Genomic DNA, 23,534 nt, shown 5'->3' on the forward strand with positions numbered 1-23,534 from the left:
GAACCCTTGGAGGGTTACCGGTCAAAGCAAAGTAAACAAGAGGTATATGAAGCACTGCCCAAAATGAAACCCAGACTCTAATGGGCTAAAGGTAAACTAGCCTAATGAAGACAAAGATTAGAGTTTAGGATCTACCAAGGGAGAAATCCAAATGGGCACACTTGGCTCTTGCTTGAAAGCTCTGGAGGGTTATAGCCTGGGAGAGGGAGAGGAGCAGTAAGAACCCTGCAAAAATGACAACCCACCCTGAACCACTTCAGTCTCTATGGCAACGTGCCCCCACTTTATTTTCCTAGCAAAGAAAAAAGTAAACCCTTTGTAGAAGAAAATATCATCTGGAGCTTCCAAACTTTATAATACACGATTTCCAACACAACAAATATTATTAGGCATAGCACTGCAGCCTGAATGGCCAAGGGCAAGTACAGAAGAACAGCCAAGACAGTGAAAAAAGGTGCATTAACTAGAATGCCTACAATTAAGCCAGTTTCCTCATTTCCCTTTTGCCGTTTTGTATTTTTTGTTGTTTTGGTTTTTTTCCCCCCAAAGAAAAAGCAATCATGTTATTGAGAAGAGACACAGAGATTTAAGGTTTTACATTTTTTTTTTGTTATACAGTATTCAGTTTTGTATTGATTCAATTGTGAAAATAAAGAAAAACCCTCACTCTCTGCTGTTAAAAAAAAGTCTAGGCCTTGGTACTCACCCAACAAAGTTGAAAAATAACGTCCACATGAAAATCCTGCACATAGATGTTTACAGCAGCTTTATTCATAACTGCCAAAATTTGGAAGCAACCAAGATGTCCTTCAGTAGGTGAATAAACTGTGGTTCACCCAGACAATGAACTATTACTCAGTGCTAAAAACAAATGAGCTAATGAGCCATGAAAAGACTGAGGGGAAATTTAAATACGTATTACTAAGTGAAATAAGCCAATCTGAAAAGGCTTCATAATGTATGATTCCAGCCATATGATATTCTGGAAAAGGCAAAACTATGCAGACAGTAAAACGAACAGTGGTTGCCAAGGGTCAGGGGAGAGGGAGGGATGAATAGGTAGAGCATAAAGCATTTTTAGGGCAATGAAACTACTTTGTACAATATTATAATGACAGATACACGTCTTTATACATTTGTCCAAAACCATAAAATGTACATCACTAAGAGTAAAGCCTAATATAAACTATGGTTTTGGGGTGATAACAATGGTGATAACAATGTGTCAATGTAGGCTCATCTATTGTAACAAATGTACCACTCCGATGGGGGATGCTGATAATGGTGGAGTCTATGCGTGTATTTAGGGGCAGAAAGTACATGGGCAATCTCTGTACCCTCCTAATTTTGCAATGACCCTAAAACCACTCTAAAAAAATTAAGCCTATTAACAAAAATTAATAAAAGCACTAGGAATGCCAAGATCCAGGACTATATGACAGAAAACCACAAGAAAAAAAGAAAAAAAGAAAAAGAGACTCAAGGGGATCTAGATTATGGGAGTAGGTAGAAAAATTTTAAAACAACCATAAAAAAAAAAACAGAAAAAGATGGGGAATTTCAACAGAGCATTAAAATCTAGTAGAGTTATACTAATATCTAACCAAGTAGACATTAAGGTAAGAAATATTGCTAGATACAAAAAGAAACATTTAATGATGAGGGAAAATCCACAAGGAAGATACAGCAATTATAAATGTGTACGCACTCTAAATTAAAAACAGAACTTCAATATGATCCAGCAATTCCACTTGTGGGTATATGTCCGAAGGAAACAAAATCACAATGCCTAAGAGATATCTGCACACCCGTGTTCACTACAGCATTATTTACAATAGCCAAAACATGGAAACAACCCGTGTCTACTGACAGATGAACAAATAAAATGTCGTGTGTATATATATATATATATATATATATATATATATACACACAGTGGAATACTTTTCAGCCATAAAAAAGGACATCCTGCCATTTGCAACAACCTGGATGACCTATAATGGGCATTATGCTAAGTGAAGTAAGTCAGACAGAAAAAGACAAATACTGTATGATCTCACTTATAATGTGGCATCTAAAAACATACCCTAAAAAACTGAATTCATAGGGCTCCCCTGGTGGCGCAGTGGTTGAGAGTCCGCCTGCCAATGCAGGGGACACGGGTTCGTGCCCCAGTCCGGGAGGATCCCACATGCCGCAGAGCGGCTGGGCCCGTGAGCCACGGCCTCTGAGCCTGCGCGTCTGGAGCCTGTGCTCCGCAACGGGAGAGGCCGTAACAGTGAGAGGCCCGCGTACCGCAAAACAAACAAACAAAAAACTGAATTCATAAATACAGAGAAAAGATTGGGGGTTGCCAGAGATGGGTGTGGAGGGTGGGTGAAATGAGTGAAAGAGGTCAACAGGCACAAACTTCCGGTTAGAAAATAATTAGTGGGAGTGTAATGTACAGCATGGTGACTACAGCTAATAATATCGAACAGCTGACGTGAACAACATGGCAGTTAGGTGCACCAACCCCCAACACAGTCGAAAATCCACCTATAACTTCACAGTTGACCCTCCATATCTGCAGTTCCACATCCACACATTAAACCAACAGCAGATCGGATAGTACTGTAGTACATTTATTGGAAAAAAATCTGCATATAAGACCCCGTGACGCTCAAGGGTCAACTGGATTGTATATGTGAAAGCAGCTAAGAGAATAAATCTTCAACATTCTCATCACAAGAAAAAAATATGTAACTGTGTACTTATGCATGTTAACTAGACTTCTTGTGGTGATTATTTCATAATACATACATATATTGAATCAGTATGTTGTACATCTGAAACTAATATAATGTTCTGTGTCAATTTTATCTCAATAAACAAACATTAAAGGGAATTCTTTAGTCAGGAGGAAAATTACTCTAGACAGGATAGAAATGCAGTAAGGAAGGAATGAAGAACACTGGGAGAAATAATTGTGTGTGTATAAAAATACTGACTTTAAAAACAACAATGTTTGTCAAATTTAAATATAGAATTAAAATGCATTATAACAACAACACAACAAAGGGGAGAAGATGCATTCAAGAGTTTTAGATCTTCGCAATATAAGAAAATTGGTAAAGATAACAATGTATATTTTGCTATGTGTATGTCGTAATCTCTGAGGTAACCTCTAAAATAGTAAAAAAAAAACCTAACAAGTTAATAGAAAGAAAAATATAATAAAAATTGTGATTAATTCAAATAAAGGCAGATGAAGAAAAAAACCCAAAATACATGAGACAAATATAGAAAACATACAGCAAGATAATAGACATAAAACTAAATATATTGGGTGATGTCAGTGAAAATGGCAGTCAGAAGTTCCTAAAATTCTCCCCTCCATATAATAGCAACAGAAAAACTGTCAGAAAAAAAGGCAAATATGTGAGGTGATGAATGTTAATTAATACAATTGTGGCAATCCTTTCACAATGTATAGGTATATCAAATCATCACACTTTAAGTATGTAAAAATTTTGTCAATTATATCTCACTAAAAGAAAAAAAAAACGTTATATGTTCAGTGAAAATATGGTAACATCTTAATTTACTGTGTACATAAAAATGTTATTTTTTTCCAAATTATATTTAGAATGCTACCTTGTAGGTCAATTTTTTTATGATGATATACCTTTAATTCACAGCCACAATAAGCATCAGATACTCTAACTACATGACACTTTTGACTAAAAACAGTGCAAAATAAATTGCTAAAACTGCACATATCTTAAATTGAAATGCATAAGAGAAAGGCATTTCTAAAACATTTTAAAATGGACATACTTATCCCAACCAAGAGTTCCTATCTCTTCAATAAGGCTTGAGTAGAACTGGGGAGGAGGAGGTAGTACATACAGCTCTTTTTTATTCTTTAAAGCAACTTCCTGTTTAAAAGAAAAAACTTGAATCAGCTTCAGAATGCTACACAATGAATTATTAGTACCTGATTACGAAACACAATTCTGTAATCTTTGCGCCTAACTAAAGTATCCATTATTTTTATGGAAAATCCAGCTGAATGATTCCCCTTCTCGTAAAAAAAGACATGAAAAGGGTAAAGGACTGTACTGAAGGTCATGTAAAACTGTCAATTATTACACCATACAAACTTAAGACTCTCATGTTCTCCTAGACTATTATGCCTATCAGAGATGAAAAAAATTCACACACACACACACACACACACACACACACACACACACACAAAACCTCCTCATTCTCAAGGCTTCACTATTTTTCTACTCCTGTTGATATAAAGAAACATGTACCTTTAAAGAAAAGCCTGAACTCTAGTCTATTGCCTAGACTGATACATTTGCACACCTCTGTGAATCACATTCTTACAAAAACCCTTCATTATCACAATAAATATATACCTGTTAATTTCTTTCACTGACTTACATGCTGTATTACTCCCAGACCAGCTAAGTGTTTTGTCATCTATCTGGCTAGATCACAGCTCCTTTCCCTGCTAAGCCCACCCGTGATATCTTTAAGATGGTTTATGTTCCCCCACACAAAACTAAAATTTACATTTTTACAAGCAATACAAATATCACTAGAGTTGCTGAGGCTGAAAATTACCAGTTATTTCAAAGGTGCTAACCTAGACAAATACCTTATTTGGAAAGTAAAAATAAATGTATCTATACAGATGTTCACATGGTCTGGATTATCAAAAGGTTATTATAAAAAGAAATAATAAAACCAGAAATTAATTAATAAAAACCAATAAAGAAATTAAAAACCAGATATAATAAATAACAAAACCAGATGGGAAGAAGTATAAAAATTATAAATACTTCTGGTAACCCTAATAATAAGTTTAAATTTTTATTTGTTTAAGTATATACTTAGTAGTCCTTATCCTTTTTTTTTTTTAAACAAGGATAGGAGACAATTAAATTGAGGTAACACTAGAAAGAATAGATTTTTACAAAATAGCGTTTCAAAATCAGGACTGTTTACTGAAACTACTTTAATAGAGTTCTAAATCTGCTTTAGGATAAAAACAAGCAAACAAACCAAACTGTGAAAGCAGGTTTGTAAAGCCCAGAACATCAATGTGAATTAGAAGGGAAGCTCCCACAAGACAAAAAGTACACTGCTTTTTTATAAACTAAATACCTAATGCTGTATATAGATAGCCTGATGGTCCACAGAAATAAATTTGTACTATTAAGATTATCCTGTTACTAATATTACTACTAATGTCAATACTGTTCCTGGACTTATAGATGTAATAGCTATACAGTATTTATTTGCAAATTTTTTTAATTCAAAAATATTAATTACTACTATCACGTATACTGAAGTTTAAAATAAACTTGGATAATAATAAAAATGTACTTTAATCTAGGTATATGACATTTGTAAACTCTGCCTTCTACCTTGGGTCAGACAAGTTATTCCTATTTTAGAACTGTAACAGAGAAAAGGGCAAAGGCAGAGAAGCAAAGTGTTCTTTGTGGACAAGGAAGCAAAGGTACATAGTAGAAAGAACACAGGCTTTACAAACAGGTTTTAATTCCTAATTTTAAACATTTCCAAGTTTTGAGGCCTTAGGCACTCAGTGACTCAGCCATAAAAAAGGAATAAAATAATTTACCCTGTTGAGTTCTTTTAAAACAACTGTTCAGAGCTTCCCTGGTGGCGCAGTGGTTTAGAGTCCGCCTGCCGATGCAGGGGACGCAGGTTCGTGCCCCGGTCCCGGAAGATCCCACATGCCGCAGAGCGGCTGGGCCCGTGAGCCATGGCCGCTGAGCCTGTGCGTCCAGAGCCTGTGCTCCACAACAGGAGAGGCCACAACAGTGGGAGGTCCACGTACCGCAAAAAAACAACTGTTCATTTATCAGATATGTACAAGCTCCTACTATACGCCTAATTATTACTAGGAAACTCCATGAGAGATTTAACAAAATTTCCTGAAATAAGATCAACACCTACTGATTTCATTTGGGCAACATTCTCAATACTTTCACCAGTATTGAGAAAGTTTATTATATTTATTATTATATTAAATGAATTAAATTATATTAAATGATTATATTAAATGAACCCTATTACTAACAATACAACCCAATAAACTACAAATTCTTACATTTTTAGGTACAGTGCCATAAATGTGCAATAGTATCACCAACTCTGTCCACAATTTCTTCAGAAAGCTGAAGTACAGGATCTCATTTTACTCAGAAATGCAATAACAAATGTACTAAATAGAGTATTGTGAATTGGAGATCAATCTCCAATTATTTTAAACTAATGAGTATTTCTTCAAAATTAAATGACCGATAGAGCTTAAAGTTAGCTTCAGTAGTAATGAGCCACAGTATATACAGTTTTTACTCTGGTTCCCTTACTCCAGGGATCCCCAACCCCCAGGCCGCTGACTGGTCTGAGGCCTGTTAGGAACAGGGCCACACAGCAGGAGGTGATGCACAGCAGGAGGTGATGCACAGCAGGAGGTGAGCGGCGGGGGAAGTGAGCAAGGCTTCATCTGCGGCTCCCCATGGCTCGCATTACCGCCTGAACCATCCCCCCATCTCCCCCACCCCCCCACCCCCCAGCTTCATGGAAAAATTGTCCTCCACAAGACCACTCCCTGGTGCCAAAAAGGTTGGGGATCACTGCCTTTGTCCTATTTGTACAGGTTATCAAAATTATGATAAAAAGACAAAAGGAGGAACTTTTCAAACTTGTTCAATGTCAAGGAGATGTAAACCAAAATACGCTTCACTTCTTCACCTTACATTTTTTAAGGTTATCCTGTTGTGGCCTTTGACGAAATTGATAATGAATGTTGATAATCCTTATTAATTAGGGTTTACAAATTTATTAGTCAAAATTTAAACTTTAGAATCTGATTTTTTTTTATACTCTTTATTTTGATCCCAAACTTTTCACCAAAGCTCCACCTCAGCGGGTTGTTATGAGGATTAAAAAAAGGACTCAAGACGAATCTAGCAAGTAAATAAGCTCTGAATATGTGGCAGCTGCTCCTAACAATAAGAAGGCCTCAAAAAAGAACCACAAAGAAATATCAAACTGCTTTCAGTTGTCAGTAGCTATATATCGGTATTGTAATTTTGTAAAACAAATGTAAAGAAATATTTTATAGATATGGGAAAAGCATAAGTAAAACATACAAGTAAAAACATAATAAAATGACTATGTTAATATTCAAAATGAAAATTTTCAGATTAAAAAGAGATATAAGCATAAAGTCAAAGAAGTAAAATCCCTATGCCAAATTTGAAATGAAAATTTTGAAATGAACTCATGATTGTTTTCTTTCTAAAAAAGCATTTTTTTCAGGCTTTGTCCACTGAAAAGGCCTAGAATTAATACCAATGAACACTCCAGTTTTGAGACTGTGGCATTCAAATATCATTTCCTACAAAAAAAACCACAGCTCTTCGGAAAAATAGGATGACAATGAAACTGGGGCAAATGGTGTCATAAAGCAAAGCTTGGGTTGTGTTAAAAGAACTCAGGAGCCAACATGAAGGGGCTTACACTGACCAAAAATGGTACAGTTTAAGCACTGAATAATGACTGCAATGGACTAAAGTTAATAAAATATTAAAAAACTCACAGGTTCATAATAATATTTTAAAAAAGCATTAGTTTCGAGTTGCTAGGCACCAACTGATTATTCTAAAAATTGACTTTTTAAAAAAAGGAAAAAGAAACAAGCATTTATCCTATCTCTCCAGTATAAGCTATGCCACAAATTAACCAAATAACTGATGAAGGGAAATTCTTCTCTGTAAAAGATTTTCAGCTAATAAATATAGATGATGGATTTTTAAAAATCACCTTTTGCAATCCCTAATGAAAGAGTGGATGTAGTCAATGACTGTCATTGGAAGCTAAAATCAGTAGGTGATAGGCTGATGGGAAACTTTATATTAGATGGATCTAAACCTATTGATCAATCTTAACTCCTCTAAACGAGGAACTATCAGACACCATGTACCTCCTGATGCAGGGTGAGAAGTACAGAGCACAAAGTATTCTTACCAGAGCAAATGAACCCAATTCTGTGGAGACCCTTAGATCTAACTGCCAGATTACAAAAAAGGTAGAAGAATATGTTAAAAGACGCCATGAATATCTAATAAACCAAATCCAGAATGCAGGAAATTTTATAGGACACATAATCTGGCTTTTCAATGAGTAGATGGCACGAGAAGAAGAAAAAAAAAATGGTGAGGGGAAGAGGAGACGCTGCTATAGGAAGTAATTAAGAAACTTAAGAGACATATCAACTAAATATAATGTGTGGACTGTGTTTGCCTACTGATACAAACAGAGCAGCTATAAAGAATTAGCACTAACTTTATTGGCATTATAACAGCATATTTTAAAACAGACAAAAAACCTCTTTAAGTGTTAGACGTATAATCTGACATATTATGGAGAAATGGATACAACATCCAGGGTTTCTTTTAAAGTGCTCCAGTCCCTTTCCCCTAAAAGAGCAGGGGAAGAAATATGATTGGCAAAACTTTGAAGTTAGGTCATGGGCCCGTGGGTATTTCCTGTAGTCTTCCCTCTTCTGTTAATCAAGTATTTTATGTACAGTTAACTGAATAATCAATTATCATATGTAACTGTATATATGGAATGAAGCCTAACAAATTTTTCAGAAATCCGTAGTTGTATACAAAATTATTTACACATTGCATTATATCTTTATGTGTGACTTTTTAATCTCTCTGTAGATGTGACATTCTCTAACAGACCAGAAGTACATTTTATTTCTTCACCACGTGTGCAAGACTAGTGTCAAGTGTGCCCAGTTTAGGATACAATCAAATTGGTTCTTACACATGGTTCTACTCCTACTCCTTTACTTTCAGAAAAGTACCATCTGTATTTATGCACAGAGTAAAATAAGACATTAATGATTGGGAGTTGAGAAGTTTTAAGTTCTAATCATTTGGTTTTTAAAGGAATTACAAAAACATTCAAGATTTACAGCATACGGTGACAGTGTTAGGAAACAAATTCTTACCAAAACCATCTTCAACTCCACTAAAAAGCTCATTAGATCAGGAGAGTGCTGCATTCTCTAGATCAAAACAACATTTCCAATTAATTTCATGTGTACAATGAATATTCCACGTGCTGAAATGGAAATAAAATCCAAGTCCATGTGAATATGGGGAAAAAAAGTATTAGCTATCTACATCTTAAAAGTATAAGAATTAAAGTATTGGTCATCAACCCTATTATTCCTACCAATTTCATTCTGAAAGAGTAATTAAAGCCCTCAAATCTATTTTGGTGAGATATACTGAATTATGTAAGAATGCCACTTAAAATCTCACACATTCCTCTATTTCTTCAGCACTGACTACTGTCAAGTTTAGCAATCTAGCAAACCACAGCACTACTTACCAAAAAAAAAAGTATGAATGGACTGTTAAGAGGAGCATAAAATATAAAAATCAGGAAATCTATACAATTAAAAGAATCTAGTCAGAGCAATAAATTAACAACTAATCAATAAAACTGCCTATTTTAATTTTTTCCTTTACCTTAATAAAGACTACCTATAATTGTTAATTTTGTCCTTTCACAACTAACCCGTATTAATTCAAAAAGTCAATCTTTCAATAAGGTAGAACAGTTACAATAAAATGGCAAAAAGGAAATAACTTCTGAAATATAATGAATTAAAGTGTCATGGCTCCATTTCCTAGAAATCTGATTCTTAAAAGAAAATTATTATAGAATTAAAGAAAGCAAAAAAAATTCTCATTTAAAATTGCTTTCTTAGACAAATCTCTACATCATTTCTCTGCTTGAAATCAAAATGTTATTTTTGTTACTTTTTCTGATGCACTGCACTACCACCACACAGTTCTGAAGTGGATATGTAAATTTCTGTCTTTACATGAGAAAAATAATAATCGAAGATATTTCAACAATACATGAGACATATGATTCACATCTTAACACAGCTTTGTGTGGGCACATGTTTGTGGAACAAGTCTTTGACTTTCCCTTCTTCTATACAATATTTCCCCTGTAGGTTACTAGAGAGGAATAATAAATTATACCAAAGTGTGCAAACTACAGCTCAGAGGCTAAATCCAGCCCAATAGCTGTTTTTGTAAACAGAGTCATAATGAAATGCAACCACACCTATTCATTCACCTCTTGTCGAGGCTGCTTTTGGTGCTACAAGGGCACAGTAGAGTAGTTATGCCGGAGATCTTAAGGGTCCACAAAACCTGAAAAATGTACTATCCAGTTCTTCACAGAAAAAAATTGCTGACCCCCCCCAACCCATATTTACTAAAGTTAAAAATGATACAAGGAAAGAATAGTAACATTCAACTGGACTTTGGAATAAAACAAAGACTGAAACTAATACTGGGTTGTACATGACCAACTGGAGGGCAGGTAGGAGATCAGTAATTGGAACTTTTTCTAGGAATTCTCTTGGCGAATTGGTGGAGAAAAACTGTTATAGAATTTATTATTATTATTAGTCTTCATTAACAGTTTTTCTTCAAGCTATTTAGATATTTCATTAGATTCATTTCTTAAACTTTAGTATACAATATAGTCTCAGTGGATGGGGAAGGGGTGGTGAAGAGAAAACAGAGGGAAATAATTTAAACATCCCCTTAAAAATCTGCTGTAATTATACTGCCAGCAGCGACAGCCTACATTCTACAAATCAAATAGTTTATTTCCTATATTTCTTTGTGGTTCAGTACCGCTTTAAGTGAGAGTAACTGTCATTGTCAGTTTCATAGATAATAACCTGCTTTAAGAGAGAAAGTATAGGAAATCAGGAAAAACACACAACTGAATAAAGCATTAAAAGAAAGGCAGTTCTACTTCCATTTATTTTCCTACAAGAGGCATTTCATTATTTTCAGTTCCTTCAGTAATTGATTAGAGAAACAAACAAAAATCTTTGAAGGAATTTTCAGGTAGAGGAACCTAAACATTAAGAATAACTGAACTGGGATGGAGAGGTGGATGGTGGGTGAAGGATGTCAAAAGTAGAAACTTACAGTTATAAAATTTTTTAAAAATAAAGAATAACTAAATAAATCCTGCCTATATCGCACCTATGCCGCCTTTACATCTACTCTCATTACATATGCATGCATGATCCTAAGTGATTTCCACTTCACCTTTTCTGTTGCTAATCTTGAACTACAATTGCATTTTGCCACAGATATCCTTCAACTCCCAAATGGGTCCTGGGATTTTTTGGTACCACCACTATTCAGGTGGATAGGGTGTATGCATTTGAAGACCCTAAAGTCTCAAGGATGGAAATAAAGTTTCGACACAAATGCTGGCCGGAGATGTGCTGAGGATTCTGAGACAGGAAACGTTTTATATAAAATATGGATCCTTAAAATATTTGCTAGATAGAGGTGAAACCTACAGAATTCAGCAACTACTAAACCAGTTGTAACACTCTGCAAAATAGGTCTTTAAAATAGAGTATATTTAGTAACTTCTTACCCTCGCTTAAAACAAACCTTTTAAAGGACTTACCTGTTGCACTACATGATGATATCCATTAAGAATTGCTTTCAGCTGCCAACTACATAGTAATCTAAAATTTTAATGGAACAACATGGTTTATTCATTGTTCAGAATTAAAAGGAAAAACTTATTTGTATGCTAACTCAAACATGTACATACGTAGAAAAGAATGACAAAGATAATGCTGACAAGTTAATAAAATTTTTATCACGGGTACTGTTGAAAATCATGTCTTCCAACTGTCGGTACTAATTTTATTCAAAATATAAATAACTGCAATCAGCAAACAACATGCAAACAAAACAGTACTTTTTTAAAAAAATTTTAACATATCCAAAGCAAAGTTTTCTTGAATTGGATTCTTCTCCAAGAGAGGTTAAATAAAAACAACAGTTTTGATCATAATAAACAGAACTTGTATTTGCGAAAGCATGTGTAGCAATCTATTCTTCTTTCAATTCCAGATTAAGGACATACTTTTAATTGTGTAAGTAGTGATAAGTTAATGTTCATCTATCTACTGGCTCACCTCAGCTGCACTCTCAATGTTACTAGGTAAGTAACTCTTCTAGGAATTGCTTTTACTTACCTAGAAGTAGAAAGCCCCTCAGAGTTTTCCCAACCATGATCTTTTCACACCATCATGACCCTCCATTCTTGGTCTGCTAACCCTCATTTCCACTGCTATCTCCTATCATAGAGGCAGAGTAGTTCATTCAACAGCCCACGGGAAACCCCTTCATCAAATGTGCTTTCCACCCCTTCCCACCAATTCAATCGCATCAATTCACTAATTATCCCTTTACTGTGGTATCCTTATTTTCTGCTAGTTGTTTTTTTTTCTCCATAATATTAACTTGTTCAAGCAAATCTTATTTTTTTAAAAAACCACATAATTATAACTCCTCCTTGACTACACACCCTTCTCTGGCCACTCCTGTTCTTCAAAGTAGTTTATACTGTTTACATTTCCTTTCTATCCACTTACCCACTCCCAAAACCCCAATAAAAGCTGGCTTCAACCACTACATGAAACCTATGCAATCTAACTTGATCCCTTTGCAACAGTCAGCACTGTTAACCATTCCCCTTCTAAGCCTCTCTTTCTTTGGCTTCAGAGACAACTGCTGAAGTTTTCCTGTTACTACTCTGGTCAATCCTTTGTCTTCTTCCAAGGTCCTCTTTATTTACCAGTCCTTTAAACACTGCTCTACCCTCAAGATTCTGTCACTGGCTTTCTCTTCTCACTCTATCCATGCAGGCACTAGAAAGTCTATCCATACTCATGGCCCCAAATCCTACGCCTACTGTGACTTCTACATACGTCTCCATTCCAAGTTTCATGCTCAACTTCCACACCAAACCACTACTACCTACTAAAAATCTCCTCTTGATATTTAACATCTGATATGTCTTAAAACAACTCCTGTTCTACTTCTCCCATCTGTGATCTCTTCTCTAGCTTAGTGATCCGAGTTAGGAACTTGAAAAGAATCCTCCACTCCTCTTTCTGTCTTACCTGCCAGTTCTAACCAGTCACAAAATCCTGTCAGTTCTACTGTAACTGTCTCTGGATTCTTCCTCCCTTCCTACCCTCAGATATTCTGGAGCAGAAAAGAGATTTTAGGTGCTACCTAAATCCTAAATTTCTAATCTTGTCTCTTGACATTCCTTGAAGGGCTGTCCATACCAACAGCCCATGTTGACACCTAATTTCTATCAGGACCGAACTGGGGGTCTTCCCACGACTGAACATACACATAATTAACATCAGTCAAAAGCTGGAAACAAAGTTTTCTAATTCTTTTGTATTCTCCAAATATTCTCACTTGTTGTTCACTGCTTTAACTAAAAAATAAATAAATTAGAGAATGTGTTACCATTGAAAAACACTTCAACACCAGGGAAAATCATTTACAAAGCACACTGATTTGGAAAAATCAGAAATGCTTCTGGTTAACTGATTAATAAGCATTTTAGGCAGAACTCTGATGACTAGAATCAGCTTATACCAGATTAACAACTGCTCATCCCACCAAGATGCATGTACAGTATATAACAAAACACCACATCACCTTGCATTCCTCAGTTGTAAGTCTTTGGGCAGCAATATTTTAAGATGGAAATCTCTTCCCTGTGGGAAACATTAAGAAGGTTCATTCAAAAAAGAAGATTCATTTCATCTTTCACTTAAAGAGAAGTCAAACAGAATCACATAAAAAAGGCAATATTTTCCTTTATTTTCTAAAAGGTATCAACTTTATCCAAATACTTGCTAAAATATAAGCAACAGAATAGTGCATTTGAGGGAAAATAACTCAAAAATGTCTGTCAGAAACTTTGTGATTGTTGGGTAATCAAAACACTAAGATAGGATTTTGTTTTTAAAGAAAAATTTACTCACATAAATAAGAAATACTAAGAAACTGTTAATGTAGACATAAAGAAGAAATTTAAACGTTATTTCTTAGGAAATAAAGAAAAAGGAAATTCCTTCAAATTGCTTTGAATACAGAAGAAAAAATCATAATGTAAAGTAATATATAATAATTATAGGCTTCATATTTGTAATTTTCCAGAGTTCAATAAAGAGAAAATATATTTAAATAATCTAAATATATAGACAGAAATATTTTCATAAATCAGAGTATGTTTAATTCTCCCACACTCGCAGAACTTTAATAAAACCCCTAAAATATTAAGTTATTTTAATTTAAATATTCATTAACTATACATTTGAAAAGACCAAATTTTACTCAAGAATCTTTCCAAGGAAAGAAGGACAGTTCTCTGAGAAATATATTCAGTTTTACTTTCTTGAGAAAGTGAATGGGTAAGCAGCTTAAACTTTGTACCTTAAATAGGATAAGACACATGAAGTCTGAGCAAAGGTAAGCAGAAAAAGACAAACAGAAATATAATCTTTTACTCCAACAGTATAAAATGAAAAAGAGTAATAAAATTCTTGAAAAACAATTACCACGAGAATTTTAGCAGTCTCCCTCAAAGCAGTTTCAAAAATAGAGGAACACAATTAAATGTACCCCATAACCTTTACTTTCATGGTAATATTGCAGTTCTGACTTTCATTACATTCAAATGTCCTTTAACAAAATGAAACAAAATGTACTACTGACCTTTTCAAAAGGTCAAGTAACAATAATTCACTATTTCATTAAAGCGCTAAAAGGTATTATGTAGTAACTTTAACCTAACTTTACAGACATCCCACACATAGGTGTAAGAACAATCTGGAATTCAAAATTTACATGAAAAATAGTAAAACTACTCTACTGATCTGTTATGTGAAAGAATAAAATTCCAAAGTCCCTTATTTGCAAAATCCAACCATTTTAAAAGGGCAAATGCCATGTCACATGCCATAATACTTTTCTGATTCAAGAAAATGTCCCAAATTATCTTTTTTTAGTTAAACCATAGAAAAAATGTTAATTGCTCTCATGAAGCAGATTTTCCAGACTTACAGGGAACAAAAGTACTGACAGTTGCCTAAATCTGAATCTCTCCACGTATCATTCCAAAAAACTATATACATCAAAATTAAGAACAAACAGAACCACAAAAATCCCATGTCTTCGGCAGAATCAGAAGAAAGAGAATACCATAAACTTCAAAATTACCTCTAAGAAGAAAAATTTAAACCACTTTCCAGTGTCTTCCACCCTGGGGCTCCAGTGGTTTCCACCCTGGGGCCCCCACATCAAGTCCTTTTAGAGAGCTAGGGGATTCAGAAAAAAAAAAAAAAAATGCATGGAAGACAGAAGAGGGGACTGGACTATGTGCAAATAATAATAATAAACACTTCTGGTAAATCAGAGCACTAATTACAGGGAGGGGACTTATTATCAACACAAAAGTCAAGGATCTCATCTTGGATAAGAAATGTAGAAGAAGATGGTAAAAGAGATATCCTTTGGAAACTGGGTGTTAGGAGGGAAAAGTACCAACTATGGTAGACTTAGGATCTTCTGTAACAAAATAAAAACACTCAACTCCTCCTTCAACACTACCCAAAAAACTCATCCATAAAGTAAACTGCACTTTGCAGACAAAAGAGGGTATTCTTGAATGAGGAATTTAATAAACTATTGCAATTGTTCACAGACACAAAGATAATGTCTCCATCAATACTAAGCTACTGGGACTTCCCTGGTGGCACAGTGGTTAAGAATCCACCTGCCACTGCAGGGGACACGGGTTCGATCCTAGTCTGGGAAGATGCCACATGCCGCGGAGCAACTAAGCCCGTGCGTCACAACTACTGAGCCTGCGTTCTAGAGCCCGCGAGCCACAATTACTGAGCCCATGTGCCACAACTCCTGAAACAAAGATAAAAAGGAGTAGAGATTTCTCATACATAATAATGTAAGACAGCGAAGCAACGTTGCTAAAGCACTAAAATAAAAACAGTCAACCTAGAACTTTATACCCAGTGAAAGTATCTTTCAAAAGGCCAAATCAACAATTTTTTGAGACAGAAAACAACTGAAAGAATTCATCACTAGCAGACATGCACTACAAGAAATGTTAAAGGAAGAACTTCAGGAAGAAAGTAAATGAAACAAGGTGAAAAATCTGGATATACAAGAGTATCAGAAACAGTAAATATACAGGTAAATATAAAAGATCTTTTTTCTTATTTTTAAAAATCTCTTTAAAGGATAACTGACTGTGCCAAAGCTCGAACAACTTGAGCAACAAATAAAGTAGTATTGGAATATAACTCAAAATGTAAAATATCCATACGTCCATACTGATATGATTGAATTAATGGAGAAATGAATCTCCCATACAGAACTCCAGATAAATTAAGTTGACCCTTGAGCAACATGGGTTTGAACTGTGCAGTTCCACTTATACATGGATTTTTTTTTTTTTTTTACAATAAATACATACTGTAGTACTATACAATCTGCAGTTGGCAGAATCCACAGATGCAGAACCATGGATACAGAGAGAGGACTGTAAAGTGATATGTCGATTTTCGAGCACATGAGGGTTGGCACCCCAACCCTTGCATTGTTCAAGGGTCAACTGTACATAGATACCCCACCTGAAAGAGGGGGAGCATAATTCCCCGCTCCTTAGTGAGGGCTGCGCACAGTGACTTCCTTCCAAAGAGTACAGTACGGAAAGGGGGAAAAAAGAGTAACTTCCCAGTAGAGAAACCTGACAAACCCGACTTCAGCCAAGTGATCAAGGTTAGTATCAACAGTCATAAATCATATTGACAATGTGTACCCTTAATATGATGTGATGAAATGGTACTTAAACTCTGTGATGTTCCTCTCAAAAACACATAACCCCAGCCTATTCATGAGAAATACATCAGACAAATTCTAGTAGAGTAGTATCCTACAATATACTTGACTAGTATTCCTCAATGAAGCAGGTCATTTCATAATCATAAAGAAGTCAGAGTCAGCAAAAACAAGGAAACCATGACAGCTAAGAGAAGCCTAAAGAGACATAATAACATGGTATCTTGGATGGGAATCCAGAACAGAAAAAAAGTTATTAGGTAAAAGCAAAGGAAATATGAATAAAGTACAGACCTGAGTTAATAATAAGGTACCAATATTGGTTCATTCATTGTAACAATGTACCATACTAATATGTTAATAATAGGACAAACTGCGTTTGTGTGGGGAAGGAGATGGTACATGGGAACTCTCCTTACCATCTGTTCAATTCTTCTGTAACTCTACACTGTTCTTAAAAAATAAAAGTCTATTAATTAAAAGAAAAAGCTAATCAGCTGCTTAAAAGAGAATTAATACTGTATTGGGAAGGTTATAAGATAAACAGAAATAAAATATATGGCAACAACAGCACAAAACCAGGAGATTAGAAATACAAGTAAACTACTGTAAGATTCTTACACCATAAGGGAAGAGGTATACTTGAAAGTAGATTATGGTAAATTAAAGATGCATATTGTAAACCCTAAAGCAAACACCAGAAAAGAGAGATAAAATATAGCAACTACTTAAGAAAAAAAAAAAAAAAGCAGGTAATAAGCTGACAGAGGAGATAAAACAAAATTATAAAACTCAATTAATGTAAAATGCAGAAAACGGAAAATATAAAAAATAAATAAAAGAACACATAGAACACATACAAAACAAAGAGCTAGATACTAGATTTAAGCCCGACCATATCAACAGTCACATTAAATGTAAAGGGTTAATTAAACAACCCCCAAGTAAAAAGCAATGATTATCAGATTGGATAAAAAAGCAAGACCCAGAAGAAATCCACCTTAAATATGAAGACACAAATAAGCATAAAATAAAGAATGGAATAAGATAAACCATGCCACACTAATCAAAAAAAAAAAAGCTGGAGTCACTACATTAGTATCAATAAATATAAATGCCAAGATTCCAAAGATTATTACCAAGGATAAAAAGGATCATTTCAGAATCATAAAGGAGTCAGTTCAGCAAGAGTGCTTACAATCCTAAAAGTTTATGTACCTAAAGAACTTCAAAATATATGAAGGAAGAACTGACAGAAATGAAAGTAGAAATTGAAAAAAAAAAATTATAAAATAGCCCCCCCTTATCTACAGTCTCACTTTCTGCAGTTTCAGTCATTTGTGGTCAACTGAAAATATTAGATGAAAAATTCCAGAAACAAACAATTTTTAAGTCGTAAATTGGGCATCATTCTGAGTAGTATGATGGAATCTCACGCTGCTACACTCCATCCCACCCAGGATGTGAATCACTCTGTCCAGGGTATCGGCCTGTTAGTCACTTAATAGCTGTCTCGGTTATAAGATCCACTGTCCTACTATCTGAGTGCCTGTATTCAAGTAACCCTTCTTTTAGTTAATAATGACCCCAAAACGCAAGAGTAGTGACACTGGCAATTTAGATATTCCTTTACTGTGCCTAATTTATAAATTGAACTTTATCATAGGTATGAATATATAGGAAAAAACATAGTACGTATAGGATTTGGTACTATCCACAGTTTCAGGCATCTACTGGGGCCTTGGAATAATATATCCCCTGCAGATAAAGGGGGACTAATGTAGGTGGAAATTTCAACACCCGCTTTCATTAACTGAACAAATAGACAGAAAATCAGTAAGTATATAGAAAACTTGAATTGTGTTATGAACCAATTTGACCTGACATTTATAGAACACTCTACCCAAGAGCAGCATAATATACATTCTTTTCAAGTATGCACAGAACATTTACCAAAATAGACCATACTCTAGGCCATAAAATAAGTTCCAATAAATTTAAAAGAATTCAAATCATACGAATTATACTGGGACTAAATTATAAATCAATATCAAAAAAGATATCTGGAAAATCCTCAAATATTAAGAGATACATTGTTCTTCTAAGTAACCTATAGGTCAAAGAAAATATTAATAAGTATTTTGAACTGTAAAAAAAAAAAAAAAAAAGAAAATATACCAAAATTTGTGTGATACAGCTAAAGCAATGTTTGAAAGAAAACATATAGCACTGAACATCTGCATTATAAAAGAAAAAGGTCTCATTATCAATGACCTAATCTTCCACTCAAACAAATTAGGAAATTTAAGATCAGGAATCAATGAAACAGAAACAGAAAATAGAGAAAAATCAATGAAATCAAAGTAGGTTCTCTGAAGAGATCAATAAACTTATAGGTCTCTATCCAGATGCATCAGGGAAAAAAAAGACACAAAATACCAATATCAGGAATGGGCATAGGAGATATCTTTAAAATATATTCATAATTTCTTTGATACTTCTACCTTTAAGTGTTGGTGCCTCATCTCCTTTTGAATATGGACTGGATTTGAGACTTGCCTCTAATAAACGGCATAAAACAGAAGTAAATGTGTAACTTTAGAGGCTGGGGGAGAAAAAGCACTGTGCAGCTTTCTGCTTGATCTCTGTTTTATCACTTACTCAGGGAAAGCTAGCTGCCATACTGTAATGACAGTCAAACAACACTATGGAGGTCCATGTGATGAGGAACTGAGGACTCTAGCAGAAGTAAAAACCTGAGGCCTGAAGTCAATAGCTATGTGAATGAGTAATCTTGGCAGCAAATTTTCCAGCTCTAGTCAAGTCTTTAGATAAGAGACATCCTGGCCAACAGCTTCACTGCAAGTTCAGGAGAAACACTTATCCAGGATCATCCAGCTAAGTCACATCCAAATTCCTGATCCATAAAAAAGGTGAGATAATGAATGTTTGTTGTTTTAAGCCACTAAGGTGTGGAATACAGCAAAAGGTAATCATTACAGATCCTAGAGCCATTAAAAGGATAATAAGAGAATATTAAAAACAACTTTAAAACCAATACATTCAAAAACTCAGATGAAATGAAAAGTCCTTGAAGAAAACAGACTACCAAAGCTCACTCAAGAGAAAAGAAAGAACCCGATAATAGAGAAAACACTTATTCACACAGATCACTAACAAATAAATAAAATTTAAAATTAAAGGATCAATTAAGTTACAAAGAGTTGAAGTTTTATAAACATCACTGTCTAATCATGATGCAATAAAACTAGAAATGACAAAATTAAAATGAAACAAGACCTTCCATGAGCAAAAATTTTAATCTTCTATTAAATAACTCCCAGGTGCAGGGGAACTACAAATTAAAATTAAGTTCGAAAAAATGATGATAAAACACTACATGTCAGTATTTACAAGACACTTTTAAAACAGTGCTGATAGGAAAATGCAAATCGTTAAAAACATATCAATAAAAATGTGCTCTCACTGGCCAAATCTGGGACAATTTAAACATCAAATAGGGAAGTAAGGATTATAATCCATTAGATAAATTATTTTTAAAATCCATGAGCCTGATATAAATGGTAAAGGGAAAGCCACTCTTTATCACAGAATGCCAATTAACAAATATAGAAGAAATGACAGAGTTAGAAAATCATCATTGGCAAACCTCAATTAACTGATTCAAACAAGAGTCAATGGCTGCTACAACAGGGTGGGGGAGGAGGGGGTTTGATGCCTCACAGTAGCTTCCTATAAGTACTTAATAATTACAATAGGAAAATCTGGCAGATGCTACCTTAAACAGGTGATCAGAGATAACATCATCAATAATGACACCTGCTGACATCTCGCTCCCTAAAAAGGATACAATATTCTTTCTGTGGCATATCTGTCAAAATTGCATAACCTGAATTTAATGATGAAGAAACATCAGACAAATCTAAATTGAGGGACATTCTACCTAATGACCAACATGTACTCAAAAAATGTCAAGTTCATGAAAAACGAAGAAAGACTAAGGAACTATTCCAGATTAAAGAGACACGACAACTAAATGTAATGTGAGATTTTACATCAGATGGTTAGGGGGCTGGGAAGAGGTATAAAAAATGTATAATTGCAACATTAACAAAATGTGAATTTGGACTCCAGATTAGGTAATGGTATTATATGATGATTCAATTTCCTGATTTTGACAATTTTGGTTATGTATGGGTATGTCCTTGTTCTCATGAAATATACACTTAAGTATTCAGGAATAAAGGAACACTGTGTCTGCAACTTAATCTGAAACTGTTCAAGGAAATAATGTGTGTACACATCCACCCACATACACATACTCAGAATAATAAATCAAAAGGGGCAAATGTAAAATGGTGAACCCCCTTAAAGAGTATACTCAAATTCTTCCTACATCCTTGTTATTTTTCTATAAATTTGAAATTATATACAAGACACATTTTTAGACAAAACCAGCTCCACCAAAACAAAACAATGTTAAATAAAATCTTTAGGTTAGGATTTCAACAAGCTGCTTAAAGCAAGTACAAATGAGAATTGTAGCTATAGCCAGGATAAAATAATTTCATCTAATCTGAATTTTGATGGCTACACATATTTTCTAAGAGGCTTTACCAGATACAGACATAAAATACAAAATACTTTCCTTAAAATGCCTAAAATTAGGTACAACATGGTTCTGATAAAAATGGAACTTAGTATCATCTCTTCAATTTTTCTAAATGCTGTGAAAGTTTCCAACGAGGTAATTCAAGATCAATACTTCCAATTGGGGAAGGAAAACGTGAATTAACTTTATTCCAGAAGTAACAATGACGTTTAACCTCTACTTTCTGCGAGAGTCACAATGAATCCGAAAACAAATGAAGTCCAAGTCTATGGTCTTTAACCTTTCCTTAATCAGTGTATGAGGATTAGTTCTACACTTAATATTCTTAGGGGTAGGTAAAATTTTCATTTAACATGTGAATTTAATAATTCACTCAATAGTTTTGAGAGATTACTATGTGTCTTGAGGAAACTTCAAAACACATGTTAATTCCTTGAATATGGCCCCTATTCTCAAAAAGTAAGTGCGCTGTTCAGGGAGAGGGCACAATGTTGAATGTAATGGCCAGGAAGCAAAGTCTATACTCAAAATTCTCACCTAAGGTAGCTTGATGCAGTGTAGAGAAGGAAAAACCCAGGAGTGGAATCAGATAGCCTGAGTTTAAGGGAGTCCGTTGCGATCATGGACAAGTAACAATCTCTCCACTTTCCCATGCCTTGATTTACTCAACTATAAAACGAGAATAAAGACTTTTTAAAAAAATTTCCTGCCTCCGAGGCCTGAGGATTAAGTGAGATATTGTACTTGGAAATCGCTTTGTAAACTTCAAAGCTCTACACGTGTTTACTATGGGTAATAAACTCCACAAGAGAGGCCACTTGGAATCAGCAAAGTTGATTAATTCGGTTGTCAAGATTTCCTACAAAACATCGCGAACTGATGAGACCCGGTAACCAGGACTTGGCAGAGAGCCAAAATCAGGTTTTCCTCCAAAACGTTCTTTCTGCAGGAAACACGAATATAATGCGGGAGCGCAGACTCCCCTCTGAATGGCCTCCAACCTTCGTGGGGGTGGGGCATGTTAGAATAAAGACAAGCAAAAAAACTGACCAATTAAAACAAAAGTTCAAACGTGGGACAGACACAGTTAGGAGCGAGGCAAAACTCTGCGAGTGGCGGGGACGAGGGGGCGTGGCCCGTCCTCTCCCCGCCCGGGCGCGTACGCGGGCCTCCCAGCGTCCTGTCCCGGGCAGCGACCCCGGCCCAGGCGTGGAGGCGACAGCCAGGAACGGGTTTCCAGCAACGGCCCACGGTTCTCAAACTTCTAGTCTCCTAAGAGTCCTTACTGGCCGCCCCTCTCAATCCCCACAAACTCGAGCCCCTAACCCCTCCGGTCACAGACTTCAGGGCCGGGGCTGCGCCGCCAGAAGGAGGCTCTCCTAGCGAAAGAGCAACACCCGGGCGAGTACCTGAGCTGAAATGAATCCTTCATACACGGTTTTCGCCTGGTTCTGGGGTAGAAGCAGTGGGAACTGGCGCAGCAAGCTCGCTTCTGTCTCCGCCATGGCTCTCGGTCCGCGGAGACGCACCAGCGGCCGCCGGGCCCCGCACATGCGCAGTCCTGCCTGCGCCTAGGGCGTAGAGAGGCGGAAACCCGTGCCATTGGCGGGAAGAAACTTCCAGGCATCCGCGGGCAGAAATGAAGGTCTGAGGCTACTCGGGACACCTGAGCTCAGGGTCAGCCAGAATAGATGCCGCTTGGCGGGAGGCAGAATTGGCGCCAACTGGAGGCAGGAGGGAAGCTTGTTTTTAGGTTCACAGGTCTGACCGAACAAGCTCATACTAGCCTTGATTGTCCCAAGAACCCTTTTGGATATGTATATTAAACCAGACTCAAGTCAACACCAGACTTAGTTCTGCTGCACTGCACTCACAAATATCCAAGGCAAAACAAGAGGGAAAATTGCTGATGGACTTAATGAACCGAAGTTAATTTTTCTTTAACAACACTTCCTGAACATATTTCTAACTGAGGAATGGTAATTATCCATTCCCTTTTACTAAGGGGTGGTTAAATAAAGAACTTAATATTTACTGCACAGTTACTTGATTCC

At 35.6% G+C, this 23,534-nt stretch overlaps 1 protein-coding gene across 2 annotated transcripts in view; it reads right to left on the reverse strand.

Moving 5' to 3' along the window:
• FANCL (FA complementation group L) overlaps positions 1-23,010 on the reverse strand; it is an 83,431-nt gene extending 60,421 nt beyond the window's left edge. For both annotated transcript variants that reach the window (XM_032652938.1, XM_032652939.1), the window contains exons 1-5: positions 22,890-23,010; positions 13,641-13,699; positions 11,575-11,635; positions 9,059-9,115; positions 3,820-3,920 (exon numbers count right to left, since the gene is read on the reverse strand). In XM_032652938.1, the coding sequence (XP_032508829.1) occupies positions 3,820-3,920; positions 9,059-9,115; positions 11,575-11,635; positions 13,641-13,699; positions 22,890-22,985 (374 nt within the window). In that variant the 5' untranslated portion in view covers positions 22,986-23,010. The remainder of the gene's footprint in view (positions 1-3,819; positions 3,921-9,058; positions 9,116-11,574; positions 11,636-13,640; positions 13,700-22,889) is intronic.
• Between the last annotated feature and the right edge of the window lie 524 nt (positions 23,011-23,534).

The sequence above is a fragment of the Phocoena sinus genome, chromosome 13 (genome assembly GCF_008692025.1).
Source record: "Phocoena sinus isolate mPhoSin1 chromosome 13, mPhoSin1.pri, whole genome shotgun sequence".
Lineage (NCBI taxonomy): Eukaryota > Metazoa > Chordata > Mammalia > Artiodactyla > Phocoenidae > Phocoena > Phocoena sinus.